General features: G+C 36.8%; 2 protein-coding genes across 2 annotated transcripts; both read left to right on the forward strand.

The window, feature by feature from the left end:
• Window positions 1-763: 763 nt before the first annotated feature.
• Window positions 764-4,623, forward strand: LOC147557969 (uncharacterized). Its single transcript, XM_086659510.1, has 2 exons — window positions 764-3,573; window positions 3,666-4,623. Exon 1 carries the CDS (start codon window positions 918-920, stop codon window positions 3,480-3,482), a length of 2,565 nt encoding a protein of 854 aa, XP_086515636.1. The 5' UTR covers window positions 764-917; the 3' UTR covers window positions 3,483-3,573; window positions 3,666-4,623.
• A 1,234-nt stretch (window positions 4,624-5,857) lies between these two features.
• On the forward strand, window positions 5,858-9,466 carry LOC147557970 (LRR receptor-like serine/threonine-protein kinase EFR). Its single transcript, XM_086659508.1, has 2 exons — window positions 5,858-8,608; window positions 8,737-9,466. The coding sequence occupies exons 1-2, from the start codon at window positions 5,893-5,895 to the stop codon at window positions 9,138-9,140; spliced, it is 3,120 nt and encodes a 1,039-aa protein (XP_086515634.1). The 5' UTR covers window positions 5,858-5,892; the 3' UTR covers window positions 9,141-9,466.
• The last annotated feature ends 10,305 nt before the right edge of the window (window positions 9,467-19,771 follow it).

Raw genomic sequence — 19,771 nt, forward strand, 5'->3', positions numbered from 1 at the left:
GTTAAAAAGAATAAAAAAGTACCGATTTGACTTCTCTGAAAAAGTAAAAAAGAATAAAATTATAGATTTGACAAGTACCCACAAAAGTAAAAAAATCTGGTTGTTTATATCTTTGATATTAAAAAAACAATTGATTTGACCCCGTCCCTTTTAGAGCTAACTGTGGTAAACACCTAGAATTTATCTCTCTCCTAATACTCATACCTTTAATATCAAAAAATAATAAAATGTTTTGTCTTTTTTACAACTCACCAAGGGAGTACAAAATGGAGTATATGTTTGGAGTCCCCTATCACTCTGGTTTCAATAGAGTATCTCTAAATAGCCAAATAGGAAAGAGGTCAGTCAGAGATTCATTTTTCAAACTTTGACACATGATTTTTAGAGTTTTTCTTGAAGTCTTGCATTGGATATGCTCTTGTAGTCCAACCAACCTAACTCTTGTCTGATTAATGGCGCCAAATTTGAAATCATCCCCATTCTTGCCGATTTTGAAGAAGTTCGGAGAGGCTCAAATTTGAGGTGTTTCGTTTTTTTTTTTTTTTTTTTCATTTTAGTAATAGTTATCTTTTCTTGTTTCATCTATACTTTTGTTTCATTTATCTGTATGTCAACATTTTTCTTCCGCTGGATTGATTTCTAGGGTTTGATTTAGTTTCATTCTACTCCCCGATCAATTTGGGTATTTTTCTTTTCCCATTCTTCATCAAATTTTAAGATAGTAGGTGATACATTTAAGGCAAATGCAAGTGAAGTCCAAATTGCTGATTACAGCAGAATCCTTATTACTATTACGCTTGCGTAGCATAATCAGGCTCCAACTGATAACTATATATATATATATATATATAAGCTTGAAAGAGCTTCATATTTCATGAAGAAATTTGTTGTTTTGATTACTTTTATCCAGATTAAGAATGTATTGGTCATTATACATTCATGCCATTCTTCTTCTTCTTCTCATGAATTCTTCATCACAATCGAGAATTACAACAACAACGGTTACTAGAAATGAGTCGGACCGTCTTGCTTTGCTTTCGTTCAAGGATAAGGTTACTCATGATCCACTTCAAGTCATGAACTCATGGAACAATTCTATACATTTCTGTCAATGGGTAGGAGTTTCCTGCAATCCTTCTAATGACAGGGTGGTGAACTTGACCTTAGTAGGTCATAAACTAGTTGGATCAATACCACCCTCCATTGGAAATCTTACCTTTCTTACTGATTTAACTCTAAGCGACAACTCCTTCCATGGTGAAATCCCTCAAGAGTTAGGTCTTTTGCTACGATTGAAGTATATGAATCTGAGTTATAACTCATTTACTGGGAAAATTCCGATCAATATCACCCATTGTTCAGATCTCCTAGTCTTGGACTTAGATTACAACAATATGGACGGAAGTATACCTGACCAGATGAGTTCACTAACAAACTTGTTGTCTCTTGGTCTGGAAAGAAATAATCTTACTGGAAGAATACCACCATGGATAGGCAACTTTTCATCTTTATCTCATCTTTCATTTGGACAAAATAATCTTGAAGGAGGCATACCAGATGAATTTGGTCAATTGAGGAGCTTAAGTTACTTTCTAGTTTTTGGAAACAAACTATCTGGTATTATTCCTCCTTCTATTTTTAACATCTCTTCTATATCCGCATTCTCTGTTGCACAAAATCGTCTTCACGGTCATCTTCCATCTGATATAGGCCTCACTCTTCCTAATCTGAAGTTTTTCTCTGGCGGCAGAAATAATTTTACAGGCAACATTCCAGTTTCCCTGTCAAACATATCTGTACTTGAAGTGCTTGATTTGGGAACCAACCATCTCAGTGGACCAATTCCTATAAGTTTAGGAACATTACATGGATTAACTTGGCTTAATTTCTATGGCAATCAACTTGGAGCAGGGGAAACCAATGACTTGAATATCCTTGCTTCTCTAGTTAATTGCACTAACCTGGAAGGTTTATCCTTAGCAGATAATCAACTAGGAGGCGAATTGCCCAAATCGGTAGCCAATTTGTCGACCCAACTTGAACGATTTGTTATGGGGATTCAGAACCTTGCCAGTTTGACACTATTATCGTTGGACCATACCTATTTGACTGGTACTATCCCTGTTGGGATAGGGAGGCTTCAGAGGTTAGAGATGTTGTACTTGAATTCTAACAAGCTTTCAGGCCATATACCATCCTCCATTGGAAACTTGTCTAATTTGAATTCACTCTACCTTGAAATGAATAGCTTACAAGGAAGCATACCTTCAACTCTAGGAAATTGTAAAAATTTGGTACTGTTAGACCTCTCTTATAATAATCTTAATGGGACCATACCCATTCAGGTCTTCAATCTTCCCTCCCTCTCAATTTCCTTGGCCATTAATCACAATTTACTGAGTGGTTCTTTACCATTAGAAGTGGGCAACTTAAAAAATGTCGGAAAGTTATATTTGTCAGATAACCAGTTTAGTGGTCAAATTCCAAGCACTTTGGGAAACTGTATTAGCTTAGAACACTTGTACATAGGGCGAAATCGCTTTGAGGGAACACTTCCTCAGTCTTTGAGTGCTTTAAAAGTCATAGAAGAGTTGGATCTTTCACATAATGATTTGTCCGAAGAGATCCCGGACTTTCTTGAGAAATTTTTGTCTCTGAAGTACCTCAATCTTTCTTTCAATGAGTTTAGAGGTGAAGTACCAAAATCAGGTATTTTTGGTGATATAAATGAAACTTTTATTCTAGGAAACTATAATCTCTGTGGTGGTAACCCAAAACTACATTTGCCAGTGTGCTCGGGAAAAGCCACTCATATATCACATAGTCATCTTTCTCGAAAAGTTATAGCCCCAGTACTATTTGGAGTTCTAGGTGTAGTTCTGTTGTCTCTTGTTACTTGTATTTGGATCAGAAAGTTCAGAAAGAAAACTAAAGCTCCTGCATCCGCCTCAACTAGTGGTCAGTTAAGAAGTGCATCCTACATGGAGCTATTTAAATTGACAGGTGGGTTCTCCATTGAAAATCTGATTGGTGTGGGTAGTTTCGGTTGCGTGTATAAAGGAGTTAGTAACGAAGATAGAACAATAGTTGCTGTGAAGGTATTGAACCTTCAACAGGTGGGTGCTTCCAGGAGTTTTATATATGAATGTGAAGCTTTGAGAAACATTCGACATCGTAATATTGTTAAAGTCATAACTACATGTTCGAGTATCGATTCTGAAGGGAATGACTTTAAAGCTTTGGTTTTTGAATTTATGCCGAATGGTAGTTTAGAAGAACGATTGCATCCGCAAGTTGACATGGAAAATGGTCGTCCCAAGAGTTTAAATTTTAGTCAAAGACTACATATAGCCATAGATGTAGCTTCTGCATTAGAGTATCTTCATCATAATTGTGAGACTTCTATTGCTCATTGTGATCTAAAGCCAAGTAATGTACTTCTAGATGAAGATGAAATAGCTCACATTAGTGACTTTGGCTGAGCAAAGTTCCTCTCCAAAAAATCGAATAGTTCTTCCGAAAATCAAAGCATAGCACTTGGGCTAAGGGGATCCATTGGTTACGTTCCTCCCGGTAAATATAATTATCTAAAATAAGCTTTCCTTTAAATATAACATTTTTTTTACCCACTAGACTGATTCTAATGCAAAAAAAAAAAATTACAGAGTACGGAATGGGTGGTCAAGTTTCTATCATGGGTGATGTATATAGCTTTGGAATTCTCTTGTTGGAGATGTTTACAGGAAAAAGGCCTACCAACGACATGTTCAAGGACGCCTAAATCTTCACAATTTTGCTTTGAGGGGTTTGCCGGATCGAGTAATGGAGATCGTAGACCCCCTTATGGTTTTAGCTGTAGCAGTGGAAGATGGGATAGGGGAGGTAGAGGCAAGAGAAAAAGAAGAAACAACACTTGTGTTGGAATTTGAGGCTGAGCATAGAATGAAGAATATAGATACTAGAATTAAGAAATGCTTGGTTGCTGTGATTAGAATCGGCATCTTGTGTTCTGCACATTCACCGAATGAACGGATGGTGATTAAAAATGTAGTTAGTAAACTGCATGACATCAGAAAATCATTTCTTGTATGTGTTGGTGACAGGAAAAGAACAGGATAACATTAGAAACCATATAGTTGGAAGACCAGATTCATCATTTTTAACATACCGAATACATATTATACTGATGTACTACCACATGACCTGACAGAAACAGTTTAACCTGCCACCCCAACCTAACTCAGCCTGATTAATGGTGCCGAATAAATCATGTTTTGTTTGGAGTTCTCTCACGTTATCGTTCAAAACACTGAAATCATTTGCGCTTTTGTTGATTCTGATAAGGAGATCGAAGCTTTGGTTAGCTTGACTGAACATGCTATTATTCAGCATTCTCATCTATAACAAATTCTGAAGTTGGTTATTATGGATTATCAATAACGAGGCTCAAATTTATTGGCGTTTCATTTATCTTTGATGATTATTTATTTTGTTTGCTCAATATCTTTGTTTAGATTTATTACCTGTAACTCTTTGTATTTAAATTCATTTATATTCCGCTTGATTGATTTGTTAGGTTTTTTTTTTTGTTCATAAAGGAAATATGATGTAATCTTGTAGAAAGAACTTGATAAGCAAGTATCCATGAGTCCCGACTATTGAGATGACCTTCAAAAGTACATTAGAGTCCAGCTCTAGCGACGGAAACCAAATACTCCTCTAATCTATTCTAGTTTTGGTCATTGTCCATGGGATTGATATTTTCTTCTTCTAAGAGCAGTTTTGGATCCACAATCTACATTACTTGTGAATGGTTAAACCATCCTTGAACATTTCGTCTGTCCGTATACTTCCTGCGAAGAGATTGGACGACCGTCTATAGAAACTTTGTTATCGATCGCGTTATTTGTTCTCTTGGTTTCATATGAACCATGATGGAGAAGATGTTTCTCCATTTCTGATTGAAAGTCCTAATGGCAACTGTAATTGCTTTCTCGCAGGTGGAAGAGTTACTTGCTGGATGTTTTAACGTAAGTGCTGCGTTAAATCTTTGCGAACTTCTTCTACACAGCGATATGTGGCTTCCAGATTCAAGGGGTTAGTGAGCTTTAACTTCTATGGTTTTGTGTGTAACTGGGGATTGAGGTATTCTCAAAGAAAATACTTATACCTAAATCTACTTTTTTCTTTTCTTTTCTCTCTTGATATCTGAGCCTCTAATACCACACTGTTAGTTCTCGTAATAGAGCATCACATGGTATATATCATTCGGTCATGTATGGAGATTATGTCCTACCAGTGACCACGCATCTCCTAGTAGTGAAGTGAGTGCTAGCTTAATAGTCACGACAATTCCAAATCGACAAGTGTTTAGTGCGTTTAAGACCATCTTTCACCCGGTGTGCTAGTCTTCCTTTACTTTTGCTACTAATTTCTTTTCCAACATCCACCTAATCTTTATGAAGTCAAAGTCAAGGTCACCACTTGACTTGAGGTCTATAAGAATTTAGAACCCATTAGTACATCTTTCTACCACCAAAAGAAAGAAACAGGAAAAAGACTGAGAAGACAAGCAAACTAAAAACTGTTTGAAATCATCATGACAATAAGGAATTTAGTGAACAAGAGAAGTCTTTGTGGTCTACCACCAAGAAGTTCCATTCCATTATATTTATATAATCTTCAAATTTCCCACTAATCTTCCCAAACAATGATAAGAGTGTAAGATGAAAATACCTCAAATATGACCAATATAATGCGAATGAAGTGCTGGGTGGGCTGCCACTCAAGAGTCAATAGTCATTGAACTTGAATTTGCTTATAAATACAGAAGTTTCTTAAAAGAGCTTCATTTCCCACACTACTTTCTAATTCTTTTTTACGAGATTAAGCATGTATTGGTCATTATTCACTCATGTCATTCTTCTTCTTCTTTTTCTCATGATTTCTCGTTCACAATCGAGTAAAAGGACAACCATAGTTTCTGGAAACGAGTCAGACCGTCTTGCTTTACTTTCATTCAAGGAGAGAATTACTCAAGATCCATTCCAAGTCATGAACTCATGGAACAATTCTATCCATTTCTGTCAATGGGTAGGAGTTTCTTGCAATTCCTCTGATGAGAGGGTGGTGGGCTTGAACTTAAAAGGTCATAAGTTAGTTGGGTCAGTGCCACCCTCTATTGGAAATCTTACCTTTCTTACTCGTTTAAGTCTAAGCGACAACAACTTCCATGGTGAAGTCCCTCAAGAGATTGGTCTTTTGCTACGACTGCGGTTTCTGAATCTGACGTATAACTCATTTACAGGCCAAATTCCAGCCAATCTGACTCACTGTTCACACCTCCGAGCCCTAAGCTTAGGTCTTAACAACATGGTTGGAAGTATACCTAAGCAGCTGAGTTCACTTACAAAGTTGGTATACCTCGAACTAGAAAAAAACAATCTTACAGGAAGAATACCACCCTGGTTAGGCAACTTTTCGTCTCTACTTGAGCTGACTCTCTTAGACAATAATTTTGAAGGAGCCATTCCAGATGAACTTGGTCAATCGAGGAGCTTAGGATTCTTTCAAGTTTCTCTAAACAAACTATCTGGTATTATTCCTCCTCCTATATATAACATCTCTTCTTTATTCTTCTTCTCCTTTACCGACAACTATCTTCACGGCCAACTTCCATTTGATATAGGCCACACTCTTCCTAATCTTGAGGTTTTCATTGGTGCTGGAAACAACTTAACAGGACACATTCCAGTTTCCATGTCAAATATATCTGGACTTCAAATGGTTGACTTATCAGATAATCGTCTAAGTGGACCAATTCCTATAAGCTTAGGGAAATTAAAGGGACTAGCCACACTAAATTTGGAGTTCAATCAACTTGGATCGGGGGGAACCAGCGACTTAAATTTCCTTTCTTCTTTGGTTAATTGTACTAATTTGAGACTTTTATCCGTAGCGTACAATAATCTAGGAGGCGAATTACCTAAATCGATAGGCAATTTGTCGACCCAACTTGAACGATTCTTTATCGGAGGAAATTCTATTCATGGTGAAATTCCTGCAGGGATTGAGAACCTTGTCAGTTTGAAGGCATTAGGATTGGATATTAACTACTTTAGTGGTAGTATCCCTGTTAGAATAGGGAGGCTTCAGAAGTTAGAGATATTGTATTTGAGCGACAACAAGCTTTCTGGTCTTATACCATCCTCCATTGGGAACTTGTCTAAGTTGAATTTACTCTACATGCAGAAGAATAGCTTACAAGGAAGCGTACCTTCTACTCTAGGAAACTGTTTACAATTGGGAGAACTAAACCTTAGCTACAACAACCTTACCGGTTCCATACCTGGACCAGTTCTTAGTATTTCGTCACTTGCCATTTCCCTCGACTTGTCGTATAATTATTTTAGTGGGTCACTACCACTACAAGTGAGTAGCTTGACAAATCTTGGTGCTTTACACATTTCTGGCAACAAATTATCGGGCAAAATCCCTGACGAACTTAGTAACTGTGTTCATTTGACATACCTATACTTAGATGGTAACTCGTTCAAAGGAACCATTCCTCGGTCTTTAAATGCTTTAGTGGGCTTACAAGAGCTTGATCTTTCAAGTAATGAGTTAACAGGTCAAATTCCAGAATATTTAGGTTCGATTCATTTCCTATACAAATTGAACCTGTCCTTTAATGATTTTGACGGTAAAGTACCTCAACAAGGAGTGTTCCTAAATGTTAGTGCTTTATCACTTATTGGAAACAGTAAGATCTGTGGAGGTATACCTAGTCTCAGACTACCAGTGTGTGTTGTCCAGCCCGCTTTGGGCCGAAAGAAACATCCGAAGTCTATACTTCTAAGACTAATAACACCACTCATTACTGTTGCCATGATCCTTTGCTTAATAACATGTTATTTTGTTATTACACGTAGTCGATCAAGAAAGAAACCTACTTCTGAAGCTTCCTTTGATCATCAATTTTTACGGGTTTCTTATGTGGAACTCCTCAAAGCAACAGATGGGTTCTCATCAGAAAATTTGATTGGTGTTGGTAGTTATGGTTCTGTATATAAAGGAGTTCTAAGGGATGATGGTAGTACTGAAATATTTGTTGCAGTGAAGGTACTGAACCTTCAACAACAAGGAGCTTCAAAAAGTTTCATGGCTGAATGCAATTCCTTGAGAAACATTCGGCATCGAAATCTAATAAAAATCTTGACTGTCTGCTCTAGTGTTGATAGTAGAGGCAATGATTTCAAAGCTCTTGTTTTTGAGTTCATGGCTAATGGTAGTCTAGAGAATTGGTTACACCCTGATCCAGAAACGAATTTGGAAGTTCAACCGAGACATTTTGACCTTTTGCGGAGATTAAATGCAGCAATTGATGTTGCTTCTGCATTATATTATCTTCATCATCAGTGTGAAACACCAATCGTTCATCGGGATTTAAAGCCAAGCAACATTCTCCTAGATTTTGACATGACGGCCCATGTTGGTGATTTTGGACTAGCCAAGTTCCTCAGCACCACCATTTCGACTAGTTTTAGTCAAAATCCAACTAGCTCTTCATCTGCTGCTATTAAGGGATCTATTGGTTATGTTGCTCCAGGTATTATACTACTTCATGTCATTTAATTTCCTTTAAATTTTATTGATAAAAAAGTGATTAACTTCGCCTACTAAACAAGGTAAGTTTAATCTCTTTCTAATAGTAATCCAAACATTTCAATAATGCAGAATACGGAATGGGTGGTGAAGCATCAATAGAAGGTGATGTATACAGCTTTGGTATTGTCTTACTTGAGATGTTTACAGGGAAAAGACCAACGGAGGAGATGTTCAAAGAAGATCTAAACCTTCATAGTTTTTCGAAGTTGGTTATGTCATCTGAAGGGAGAACACTTCAGATGATCGATCAACGTCTGTTAATTGATATTCAAGAACGCATTAATAGAGATGGAATTCGAGCAGGTAAACTGAAGGTGTGCTTAAACTCAGTACTGAAAATCGGTGTAGCTTGTTCGGTTCAATCATCAGCTGAAAGAATGAATATGGTAGATGTAGTAATGGAGTTGTGTGCCATTAGAGAAGTATTCCTAAGAATTGGAATTCATGGAGATAGACGATCAGGTCCAACTTAGTTGGCGAAGACCCATCTTGCACACGACCTTTCGTGTCATTGTTGGTTCATCTCATCCAAGAACATGCCCTTCGCATCATAAGGGAACCGAGAACCCAGTGTTGTGCTAATATAGATAGCTCTTGGTGGTGATTCAAATCGTCGATCTTACATTTATTCTACTGAGGGAAATAAAAGAAAAACAGAGAAGAAAATGAAGCTAAAAAACAATTTAAAATCATTAATGACAATGGTCCATTAGAAAAGTCTTTTTTGTCTATCACTAAAAAACTTGATTCAAGAATTTATTTTTTCGAAAAGGAATTTAATTCTTATAATTTTATCTAATGTTCATCTTCCGCCCACTAATCTCACCAAACAAATTCGAATGAACTATTTCTTTCATCTTCCACGTTTTATTAACAAAACTGAAATTGTATTAATATGAGAGTTTTAAGCTTATGGTATAATCATCTGAGAAGTGAATTACCTGAATAGATATGCAATGTGACCACTCGACTTGAAATGTTTAATGTGACCACTCGACTTGAAATGTTTAATAAAGAACAAATATGTTTGGCAGTGCCCGAATCGATAACCCAAGGAGAAGAAAGAGAGGAAGAGAATGTACCTGTGAGGTTGATTTGAGGGGTGTCGATGGGAGAAGTGTTAGCCGGCTGCTTCTGTTGATCCAAAAGCGCTATAACAACTTGTATTGGTCGACGGTGAGGGACGATGCTAAAGGCACCGAATTGCCGGTCGGTTCTTGAACCGCAACGGCTAGCTGGTCTGGTCGATTGCGGTTTCGTGGGCGAGCACCGGTTTGAGGGAGATAGCCATGGAGTTGACAGCAAATCGATATGTAGTGTCCGTGAATTTTACAATGATCACAATGTGTCGTGGACGCTTTGGACGTGGCTTATCCGATCGGTCACAAGGAGGTTGTCCATCGTCGTGTGAGCCGACAACTAGAGTAGCAGCCTCATTCTTGATAATGGTTGAGTTGATTAAGCTTTGTTGCACTTCTTCTTTCTTAACAAGAAAATGAATACGAAGAATGGAGGGAAAATAGTCCATTAATAAGATTTGGCTCCGAATAGCCGAAAACCGGTCGTCAAGACCTTAATTGATAAAATTTCATGGCTCCATCTTGATTTGTGCGATGAAGAAGAAACCTTCAATGTGCGCAAATACATGGTTCTGTAATCATCAAAAAATTTAATTCGTCTTGAAGAGTCTTGAGATTAGTAAAATAATTGGAGACGTCAGAACCATCTTGCTTAAGGGAAGAAATAGCTAGTTTGAGTCGAAAAACCTTCAGAGCATTAGTTTGATAGAAGTGATCATGGAGATTTTTCTAAACATCAGATGCATTATCATCATAGAGAATTGATGAACGAAGAGAAGGATCGACTGAGTTGATAAGCCAACTAGAGACTAAGTCGTTACAACGTCCCCATAGATGCAACTCATTAGGATCAGTAGGTTTTGAGATTGTTCCATCAACAAAGCCTTTATCCTTCGCTCGAAGAGCTTTGATCATTCCTCCAGACCTTGAGGAGTAGTTATCGCCAGTTAGAAGTGGCGTGATTAAAATAGTAGGGGGAGAATCCAAATGATGAACGTCGAATGGACCACCAAGATTAGGAAGAGAAGTAGTAACAATTTCGGAAGAAAATTTGTGAAAAGTTATAGCTTAAAAAAATTGGCTCTTATACCAGTGAAGAGGGATGAACCTCTTGATAATATTATTAAAATACAAAGAGAGTCAGTGAGACCGAGAGATAGAGAGGGTAATCGAGAGAAAGAGAGAGAGAGAGAGAGAACAAGTGCAAAGAGAAGGTAGAGATAGTTGATAAATTAATTCTCTCTATATTGATATATTATTCTAATGTACATAAGTGGTAATTATAGGGATATAAAGGATTTAGGGTTTCCTTATAAAGAGATACAGAATTCCAGAGGGATTCGGCAAGGCGATCCTTTATCGCCTCTTTTATTTTTTCTTGTCGCGGAAGTTCTCAGTTGTATGATTAAAAGAGGGGAAGAGATTAATTGGTTCGATGGTTTCCAAGCAGCCAACAGTGCCTCTTCAGTTAGCCATCTCCAATTTGCTGACAATACCTTATTTTTCCTTAAAGACGACATCAACCAAATCCGTAAATTAAAAGATACTCTCATCTGGTTTGAAGCGGCGTCAGGTCTTAAAGTGAACTATGACAAAAGTCAAGTTATTGAAGTGGGGAAGGTGGCGGGGTTAGAGGATCTGGCCTTGGTGTTCGGGTGCGGTAAAACGTCCTTGCCGATTACTTATCTGCGTTTGCCTCTGGGTTATTCATACAGATCTAAGCATTTGTGGGATCCAGTCATTGAGAAGGTGTCTCGGCGTCTGTCTCCTTGGAAGGCCAGACTCCTATCGAGAGGGGGGAAACTAACTTTGGTTAAGGTTGTCGTATCGGCCCTTCCAATTTACTTCCTTTCCTTATTCTCTGCTCCTGTTTCGATTTGTAATGTGTTGGAGAAGAAATTCAAGGACTTCTTCTGGGATGGAGATGGAGACAGCAAAAGGATTCATTGGGTGGCATGGAAAAAGCTTTTTAAACCTCTCTCCCAAGGGGGATTAGCATCAAAAGTCTGAGGAGTATGAACGACGCCTTGCTATCCAAATGGTTGTGGAGATTTGACACGGAGAAAGATCATCTTTGGAGGAGAATTATTAAGGAAAAGTATGGGGAGGATGAGTTGGGTTAGATTTCTAAACCTCTCAAAGGATCTTATGGGGTCTCGGTTTGGAGAGGAATATTCAAGCGGTGGCACAAGTTTAAGTCTATCTCCAAGATTAAGATTGGTGATGGGAAGAATGCGAGTTTTTGGGCAGATATATGGGTCAAGGACACCACTCTTAAAGAGGCGTACCCAAATTTGTTCTTATTAGCCGTTTCCAAGGAAGGGACAGTGAGTGAGTTCTTTGACTTAGAATCGAACAGTTGGAAGGTGGACTTAAGAAGAGGTATGTTTGATTGGGAAATGGAGGAGGCTAATGGTCTTTTGAATGACATTACTACTTTCTGTTTATCCAATCAGCAGGATTCAAGAATGTGGATCTCCACCTCGACTTCTGAGATGGAAGAGATATCAGTGAAGTCCTTGTTTTGTCTTTTAACCAACAACGGTCAGGGGAATCAGCCTATTTTCAGAGATATTTGGAGAAGCAACATTCCTATGAGAGTAAGCGTGTTTCTTTGGTCTCTAGCTACAACTCTACGATCCCTAAATCAATCGGACTTGATGATCTTCCACATCAATTGTCCTATCCGACAAATTGTTCGCATTGTCACCTTGGTCGAAGGACATCCCCTTCAACTCCTTTAGACTCCCACTTGGACTTAGAACAAGTACAATGCTCGATTCCCATGTTACTTAGTATCCCATCTGATATGTCACGTCATCCAGACTTTCTTGATCTCGAGTATAACTGTCAAAACAAATGATTAACTTTTAATCCATTTGAGCACGACCATGCATTTTCAGTTGTTGCTCGTCAAGTGGCCCGAGGACACTGCATCCTAACATGGTTAGGAGGACATAATCCATTCTTGCGCTCCCACTCAACTTCAGGTCTATCTTGTCCTTCCCAGTATCTGTTTTTGTAACCTCCTTTTACGGCGCGACGCTTAACGGAACCAAAGTCAGACATTCCTTACATAAGATGAGCTGAGCACTCATGTTTTGAGGAATCTCTTCAATCTTGTCTTTATGAGAAGTTTGACGATTCATCATTCTTTGGATGAACTTCTCATGTAGAGGGCTATTCCAGCGTATAACCCCTATATGCACTCACGTAGTCGAATCGAATACACTATTCTTATAGCCCACGAAACTGCGCTATCCCATCGACTCCCGTACTAGTCTTCGTGAGTCATTGTTGTCCATGCAATGACCTGGACTAGGGAATTGATAATGAATCACTCCAAGTTCACTTAGTAGGGTTTCATTCATCAGATCACGTATCTGACAAGCCTACTCGGAGTGTTTTCTTTATCTACGGACTGTCTCTTAAATACCAAACCAAATTTTAAGGACAAAAATAAAATTCCTTTTATTTTATTTATCGAATGTAAGTAATTAGGTACATAAACTCTTTTATGAATCCAAATTACATTTGTTGCCATTCCTCAATGCACTTTATACCAATGCTCCTCATGTGTGAATCATGTTTGGGCTGAGGTAACAGTTTAGTCAATGGATCTGCAACAATGTCATCCGTGTGAACCTTGCAAATGACCACATCTTTTCTCTCTATGATTTCTCTAATCAAGTGGTACTTCCTTTAGATATGCTTGGATTTTTGGTGTGCTCTTGGTTCCTTGGCTTGGGATATCGCTCCATTGTTGTCACAATAGAGAGTCACTCCCTCTTCTATGCCAGGTACGACACCAAGTTCTATTATGAACTTCTTTATCCAAACTCCTTCCTTTGCAGCTTCCGAGGCCGCTAGGTATTCTGCTTCAGTGGTAGAGTCTGCAACTGTGCTCTGCTTGGAACTTTTCCAACTCACTGCTCCTCTATTCAGACAGTAGACGTAACCGGACTGCGATTTGAAGTCGTCTCTATCCGTCCGAAAGCTTGCATGCACATTGCCTACAACCTTTAGAGTATCTTCCCCGCCATATGCCAGGAAGTGATCCTTAGTCCTTTTCAGGTACTTTAGAATATTCTTGGCGGCGCTCCAGTGCGCTTCGCCTAGATTTGATTGGTAACGGCTATACATGCTCAAGGCATATGAGACATCTGGGCGAGTGCAGATCATGGCGTACATGATAGATCCTATTGCCGAAGCATAAGGTACTTTCATCATGTGTGCTAGCTCATCAGGACTCTTAGGACACTGATCTTTGCTAAGCACTATGCCATGTGTCATGGGAAGGAATCCTCTTTTGGAGTTTGTCATCTCGAACCGTTGAAGAATTTTATCTATATAAGTTTCTTGACTGAGTCCGATCATCCTCCTTAATCTATCTCTATAGATCTTGATTCCTAATATGTATTTTGTCTCTCCTAGGTCCTTCATAGAGAAGCATTTCCGAAGCCAGGCTTTAACTGATTCCAACATCGGAATATTGTTTCCTATGATTAATATGTCATCGACATAAAGGACTAAGAAAACTAGGTTGCTCCCACTAACCTTCTTGTAAACACAAGACTCTTCTGCATTCTTGAGAAATCCATAAATAAATTGTAAAATCTCAAAAAAAATAGAAAACTTTAAAATGGGTCAAATCAAAAACTGAAAGTCTTGTTTTGAGGGCCTAACAATGGAATTTGACCACTACCCTCGACGTAAGCGTCAACGAATGTGCAACATGTCGTTTCGCACCAATGCTCAAAAATTCGTTCAATTTCGACATCCGTAGTTTCGAATTTGATAGGTTCATCCATTAATCCGTTTGCTCTAATTTTTTGCCGCGTCGGGTTCTTCTATGAATTTATCAGTCAATTCTTATACACCGTCTCCTCTACTAGAAAAAAATTCGACCTCGAGTTTTGATTATAGGATAAACTGGCGTACCCGAATGAAAAATATAAATACCACATCAAAAGTATTTGAAATTCCCGTATCTGTAGGAAGATCTACCACACAAGCAGTGTTATGGATTTTCTTCAAAACTTTGTAAGGGCCGTAATTATTAGGCTGCTGCAACTAATTATGAGTACATGCGGAAACACATCCATAAGAAAATCATCACTTGGTCACCTTCATATACATTTTTTCGACGATGTTCATCTACTACGACTTTGTTATTAGCATTACTCTCCTCAAGGCTAAGTCTCACTTCTTCATGCATTGACTGAGTCTGTTCTGTCATATTCTCTGTTACTAGGCTAAACCTTTTTCTCTTTGATGATTTTGCCAAATCTACAACGTGATTACACTTTTGGTGGTGAAAACAATTTCATAAGATATTCCAGTTTCCCTTTCAGACATGTGGAGTTGAATTGCTTAATTTCGTAAATTACAATCTCGGTCGACTAGTTCTTACTAGTTTAGAGAAATTAAGGGGACAAAGAAAACTTAATTTGGTTTCAATCAACCTGGATGGGAACACAAAGTCCATTATGAATGTTGTCAAAGTTAATGTAAATCACGTGCATTTTTTCGTCGTTCAAATAACTTCGTTGTGAATGTGGTCAAAGTTATTGTACTTTTAAAAATGATTGGAATCCATTTTAAGCAAGAGCAACACAATTTAGTTGCGGCTCCGAGGGTGTTTGATTTTTGCACTTATTAAGTGAAGTGCGGGCCGACAATTTTAGGCGTTTGTTTTTTCACTTAATAAGTGAATATCACTTTTGAGGGTGTTTGATTTTTGCACTTATTAAGTGATTTTCACTTAATAAGTGCGGGCCGGCAATTTTAGGTCGTTTGTTTTTTCACTTAATAAGTGAAAATCACTTGTAAGTGATGTCAAAATAAGTGCAAAAAAGTAAGCTCCAAAAACCCTAATATAATAATTCCCAAAACCACCTTTTTTTTAGGTCCTTTGTTTTTTCACTTAATAAGTTGAAAAGGTGGTTTTGGGAATTCTAAAAAAAAGGTGTTGTGGTAAAATTCCCAAAACCACCTTTTTTTTAGTTGAAAGACCCAAAACCACCAAAACCCTAATATAATAATAATAGACAAAACCTATCTATTAATGTTAGAGAGGTTTACCTATTAAAAAGACATACCTATTAATAACCATCTACAACCCTAAACTCTATACCTATTGACAAGCACCAAAAACCCTAAAATCTTTTTTTTTTTGAAAGACCTAAAACCCTAAAATCTAAAAAGTTGGTTGTGAGAAAGGAAGGAACAACCCGGTGAAGAAAGAGCTAGAGAGAGAAGAAGACACCTAATAAGGTACTCCATAAGTGTTTCTTATTATTTAATTAATTTATTGTTTGTTGATATGTCTTGTCTCCATCATAGTTTTTTTAGATTAAATAAGTTATGCAATTAATTACTAGTATAATATTATTTTATCTTTTTGTTATTCATTCATCATAGTTTTTTACATCATCAAAGAGAATATATAAACAAGGTCAGTCATCATAGTTATTTTACATTATTCACTAATTAATATATAAACAAGTTCAATTCATTAAAAAATATTATGATTTTTATGTTATTCGTACATTATTTATTGAAGATGAAATATTTATATAAACAAGTTCAATTCATTATTGAAGATGAAATACTTCGGTAAAAATCATCTCAAAATCTATTAAATCTTTTTGTGTTGTTTACTTTGTATGAGAAGAATGTCGAAGCTAAATATTGTTCGCAAAGAGTCTGCCGAGAAAGAGACAAAAAGAAATATGCAAATCTGGAAATTGAATCCGGCAATGGAGAAAGATTTCATCGATTTATGTTTGGAGTCGGTTGGGGTGTTTGGTTACGCTGGAAGTTCTCTAAAAAATTGGTCTAACATTATCAGTGTATTGAATAACAAATACAATCAGAACTTTGACTAAAAGACCCTTAAGAATAAGTGGTGTTCTCTGAAGAGCGGGTATATGGTTTGGAGACAACTCACACATAAGACTGGTCACGGTTACAACGCTGATCAAGGAACATTCGATTGGCCCGAGGAGATATGGAAAACTTTAATTGAGACAAGTAGCATATTTAAGATAAAGACTAGTTTATTAAGTTTAGTATAACGTAAGTAATAATTTAATTTCTTTCCTTTTGCATGTACAGAAAGATAAGAGGGTTGCAAAGTTTAGAAATCAACCTTTAAATCATTTTAAGGAGTTGGAGCAACTCTTTGAGGGTACACTCTCAACTGGAGAAACGGCTTATAGTCCCATTCTATTTGATCAAGATGTGCATGATGATTCATTAAAGGATGACAATGATAAAATCACTTCTAATGAAAGTGAAACCTTTGTGGATCTTGACAAAGATGATTATTTTTCAAAAAATAATGATGCTTATGTGGAAGATTTTACTATTTCACAAAGTCCTACTCTTGAAAGGTCTCAAGGTTCAGGAAAAGAAAAAGAGCAAATGCGGAGTACAGTGAATTAATTAGAATAATGCGCTCTCATCTTGAAGGGTCCAAAGCCGATAGAGAAATTTTAACAAAGAAAATCGAACAAGAACTTAAAGAAGGCGTAGAAGCCAAAACTTATTCTGTTGATGAATGTCTAAAGATTATAAATGCAATGAAGGTCATACCTGATGTTCAATTAGACAAAAAAGTTTATGCTGCTGCTACAATCATACTTTGTAGAAACACTGAATTGCGAAAGGCTTTCATGATGCAAGAAGACGTAGATGATAAGGTAGTCTTTTTAGAAGAACTAGTGAAACAATCGTAGGGTTGAATTTAAGTTTAATATTTATTTAGGTTTTTGTTTTTCTTTAAGTTTTTTTTCTGATAAGGTTCTTAATACATTTAGTGTCATAAACTAATTTTATCTTTATCACAAATTATTTTATATGACATTTAGATTTTCATTTTCATTTTAATGAATGTTTGTGTTGCTTATGATTTATATTTTTTTTCTTTGTAGATATATTAAATTTGGTCGACAAGGTATCAAATGCGGATATAATTCTACATTTCCTTAAAGAAGATGAAATATTTATTTTTTTTGCATTATTGTTACTCTTACGTTTCAAACCTAACGAAGTTCATAGCCCCAACGTTCGCAAAAGTTTATGTGTTTCTTCGCTCACTGGCAAAGCATACATACGGGAACTTTTAGATGGTCCATCAATAGTGATGTATCAATTATTAATAATGCATAAAAATGCGTTTACTGAGTTGTCTTCTCATTTAAGAGATAAAGGATTTCTTAGTGATAGTAAACATGTAAATGTTGAAGAAAAACTTGCCATGTTCTTAATGACAGTTGGTCATAAAGAAACCAATCGTATGATTAAACATCGTTTTCAACACTCAGGACAAACTATAAGTAACTTTTTTCATGAAGTGTTGAGGGCTATGCAAGAATTCGCAAAGGAAATGATAGTTCCACCAAATTTTGAAAAACCAATGCCACCAGTAAGAACACATAGGCGACTTAGAGAAGGGGCATTCAGAGGAGCTATCGGCGCATTAGATGTCACATTAATCCATGCAGTGATTCCTCCTGAGAAAAGAATTCCTTTTAGAGGACGAGGTGGCAAAGAGTGTTTTCAAAATGTGATGGCAGTATGTGATTTTGATATGAAGTTCTTATTTGTGGTAGCTGGATGGGAAGGTGTAGCCCATGACTCTAGGATTTTATCTGAGACTGTCCGTAACCCAGCTTTGAAATTTCCACTACCCCCTCCAGGTAAAATTTGTTCATTATTTACCATAAGATTTCATTTTGAATTTTAAAATTGATTTTATTTTGTATTTGTTGATGCAGATAAATATTATTTATGTGACATTGCTTACACGCACACTAGAGGGTTTATGGCTCCTTATCGCAATCAAAGATATTGGTTGTCGAGTTGGAAATCTGGACCTGCTATTGGTAAAGAAGAAATATTTAACCGCGCACATGCTCGGTTAAGAAATGTGATTGAACGAGCCTTTGGTGTGTTGAAGTGTAGATTTCCTATATTAGGAAAAATGTCATCTTATAGTTTTCAAACACAAATACACATTGTGGTTGCATGCATAGCGTTACACAATTATCTTCGTCGACATTCACTTGATGATTCATTGTTTCAACAATATGAAGATGTTGACGCAGAGATAAACAACAATGTTCCTATCGATTCTGATGATCCAATGCCACATTCTTAGACATTCGGGCCTCAAGATCAAGTTGCAATGATCCAACTCCGAAACGAAATTGCAGATGAACTAGTTAATAGTGCAAATGTTATTGCTTAATGCTTATTTTCTTACATAACTATATGTGACATGAAGTTTATTTACCTTATCAATTTAGGATGTGAAGTTTGATTAATTATGATTGATTTTTTGAATAAATTCGTATTAACAAAAGTTACAAAATTAAGAGATTTTATGCAAGGTTAAGAGACAATTAACATTTTTTAAAGCGCTTATAAGTGATGAAAAAATCAAACACCCTCGGTGTCAAAGTAAGTGAAAAAAGTAAGCTCATCTGTAAGTGCTAAAAAAGGACATAACACCCCTCCACACAATATAAAAATTACTAACTAACCAACTAAACTCTTCTCACAAAAAAACCCATTATAAACCTAATTAATGCCTATGTCTATAAACCAAAACCAAAACTAAAAACTTGCCCTACCCATTATAAACCACAGAAAGCGTGGCAACTTACCACACACCTATATATACCTATACTAATTTGTGCCCTAACCAAAACCCGAAACTTGCTTTGCAGGTTACCAACCCTAATAACTTGCTCTGTGCCCTAACCAAATCTATATTAAAACTTAAAATCACTGCCCGTAACAATTCCTAATTAAATTGTGGAGAAAATTTGAAGAGGCAATCTAGAGAGAAGAAGACTTATAGAGAGAGATAACAACTTTGAGGTAATCTTTTTCTATTGTTCATGGTTTATTTAATTTATTGTTTGACGGTTATTTTGGTGTCTTCATCATGATTGCATTGTTTTTTTTTTTTTTTGAAGGATCATGATTGTATTGTTTAGCTAAATATTTATTTA

The sequence above is a fragment of the Eschscholzia californica genome, unplaced genomic scaffold, assembly GCF_041429995.1.
Source record: "Eschscholzia californica isolate CP2 unplaced genomic scaffold, dmEscCali1.0.p SCAF_2, whole genome shotgun sequence".
Lineage (NCBI taxonomy): Eukaryota > Viridiplantae > Streptophyta > Magnoliopsida > Ranunculales > Papaveraceae > Eschscholzia > Eschscholzia californica.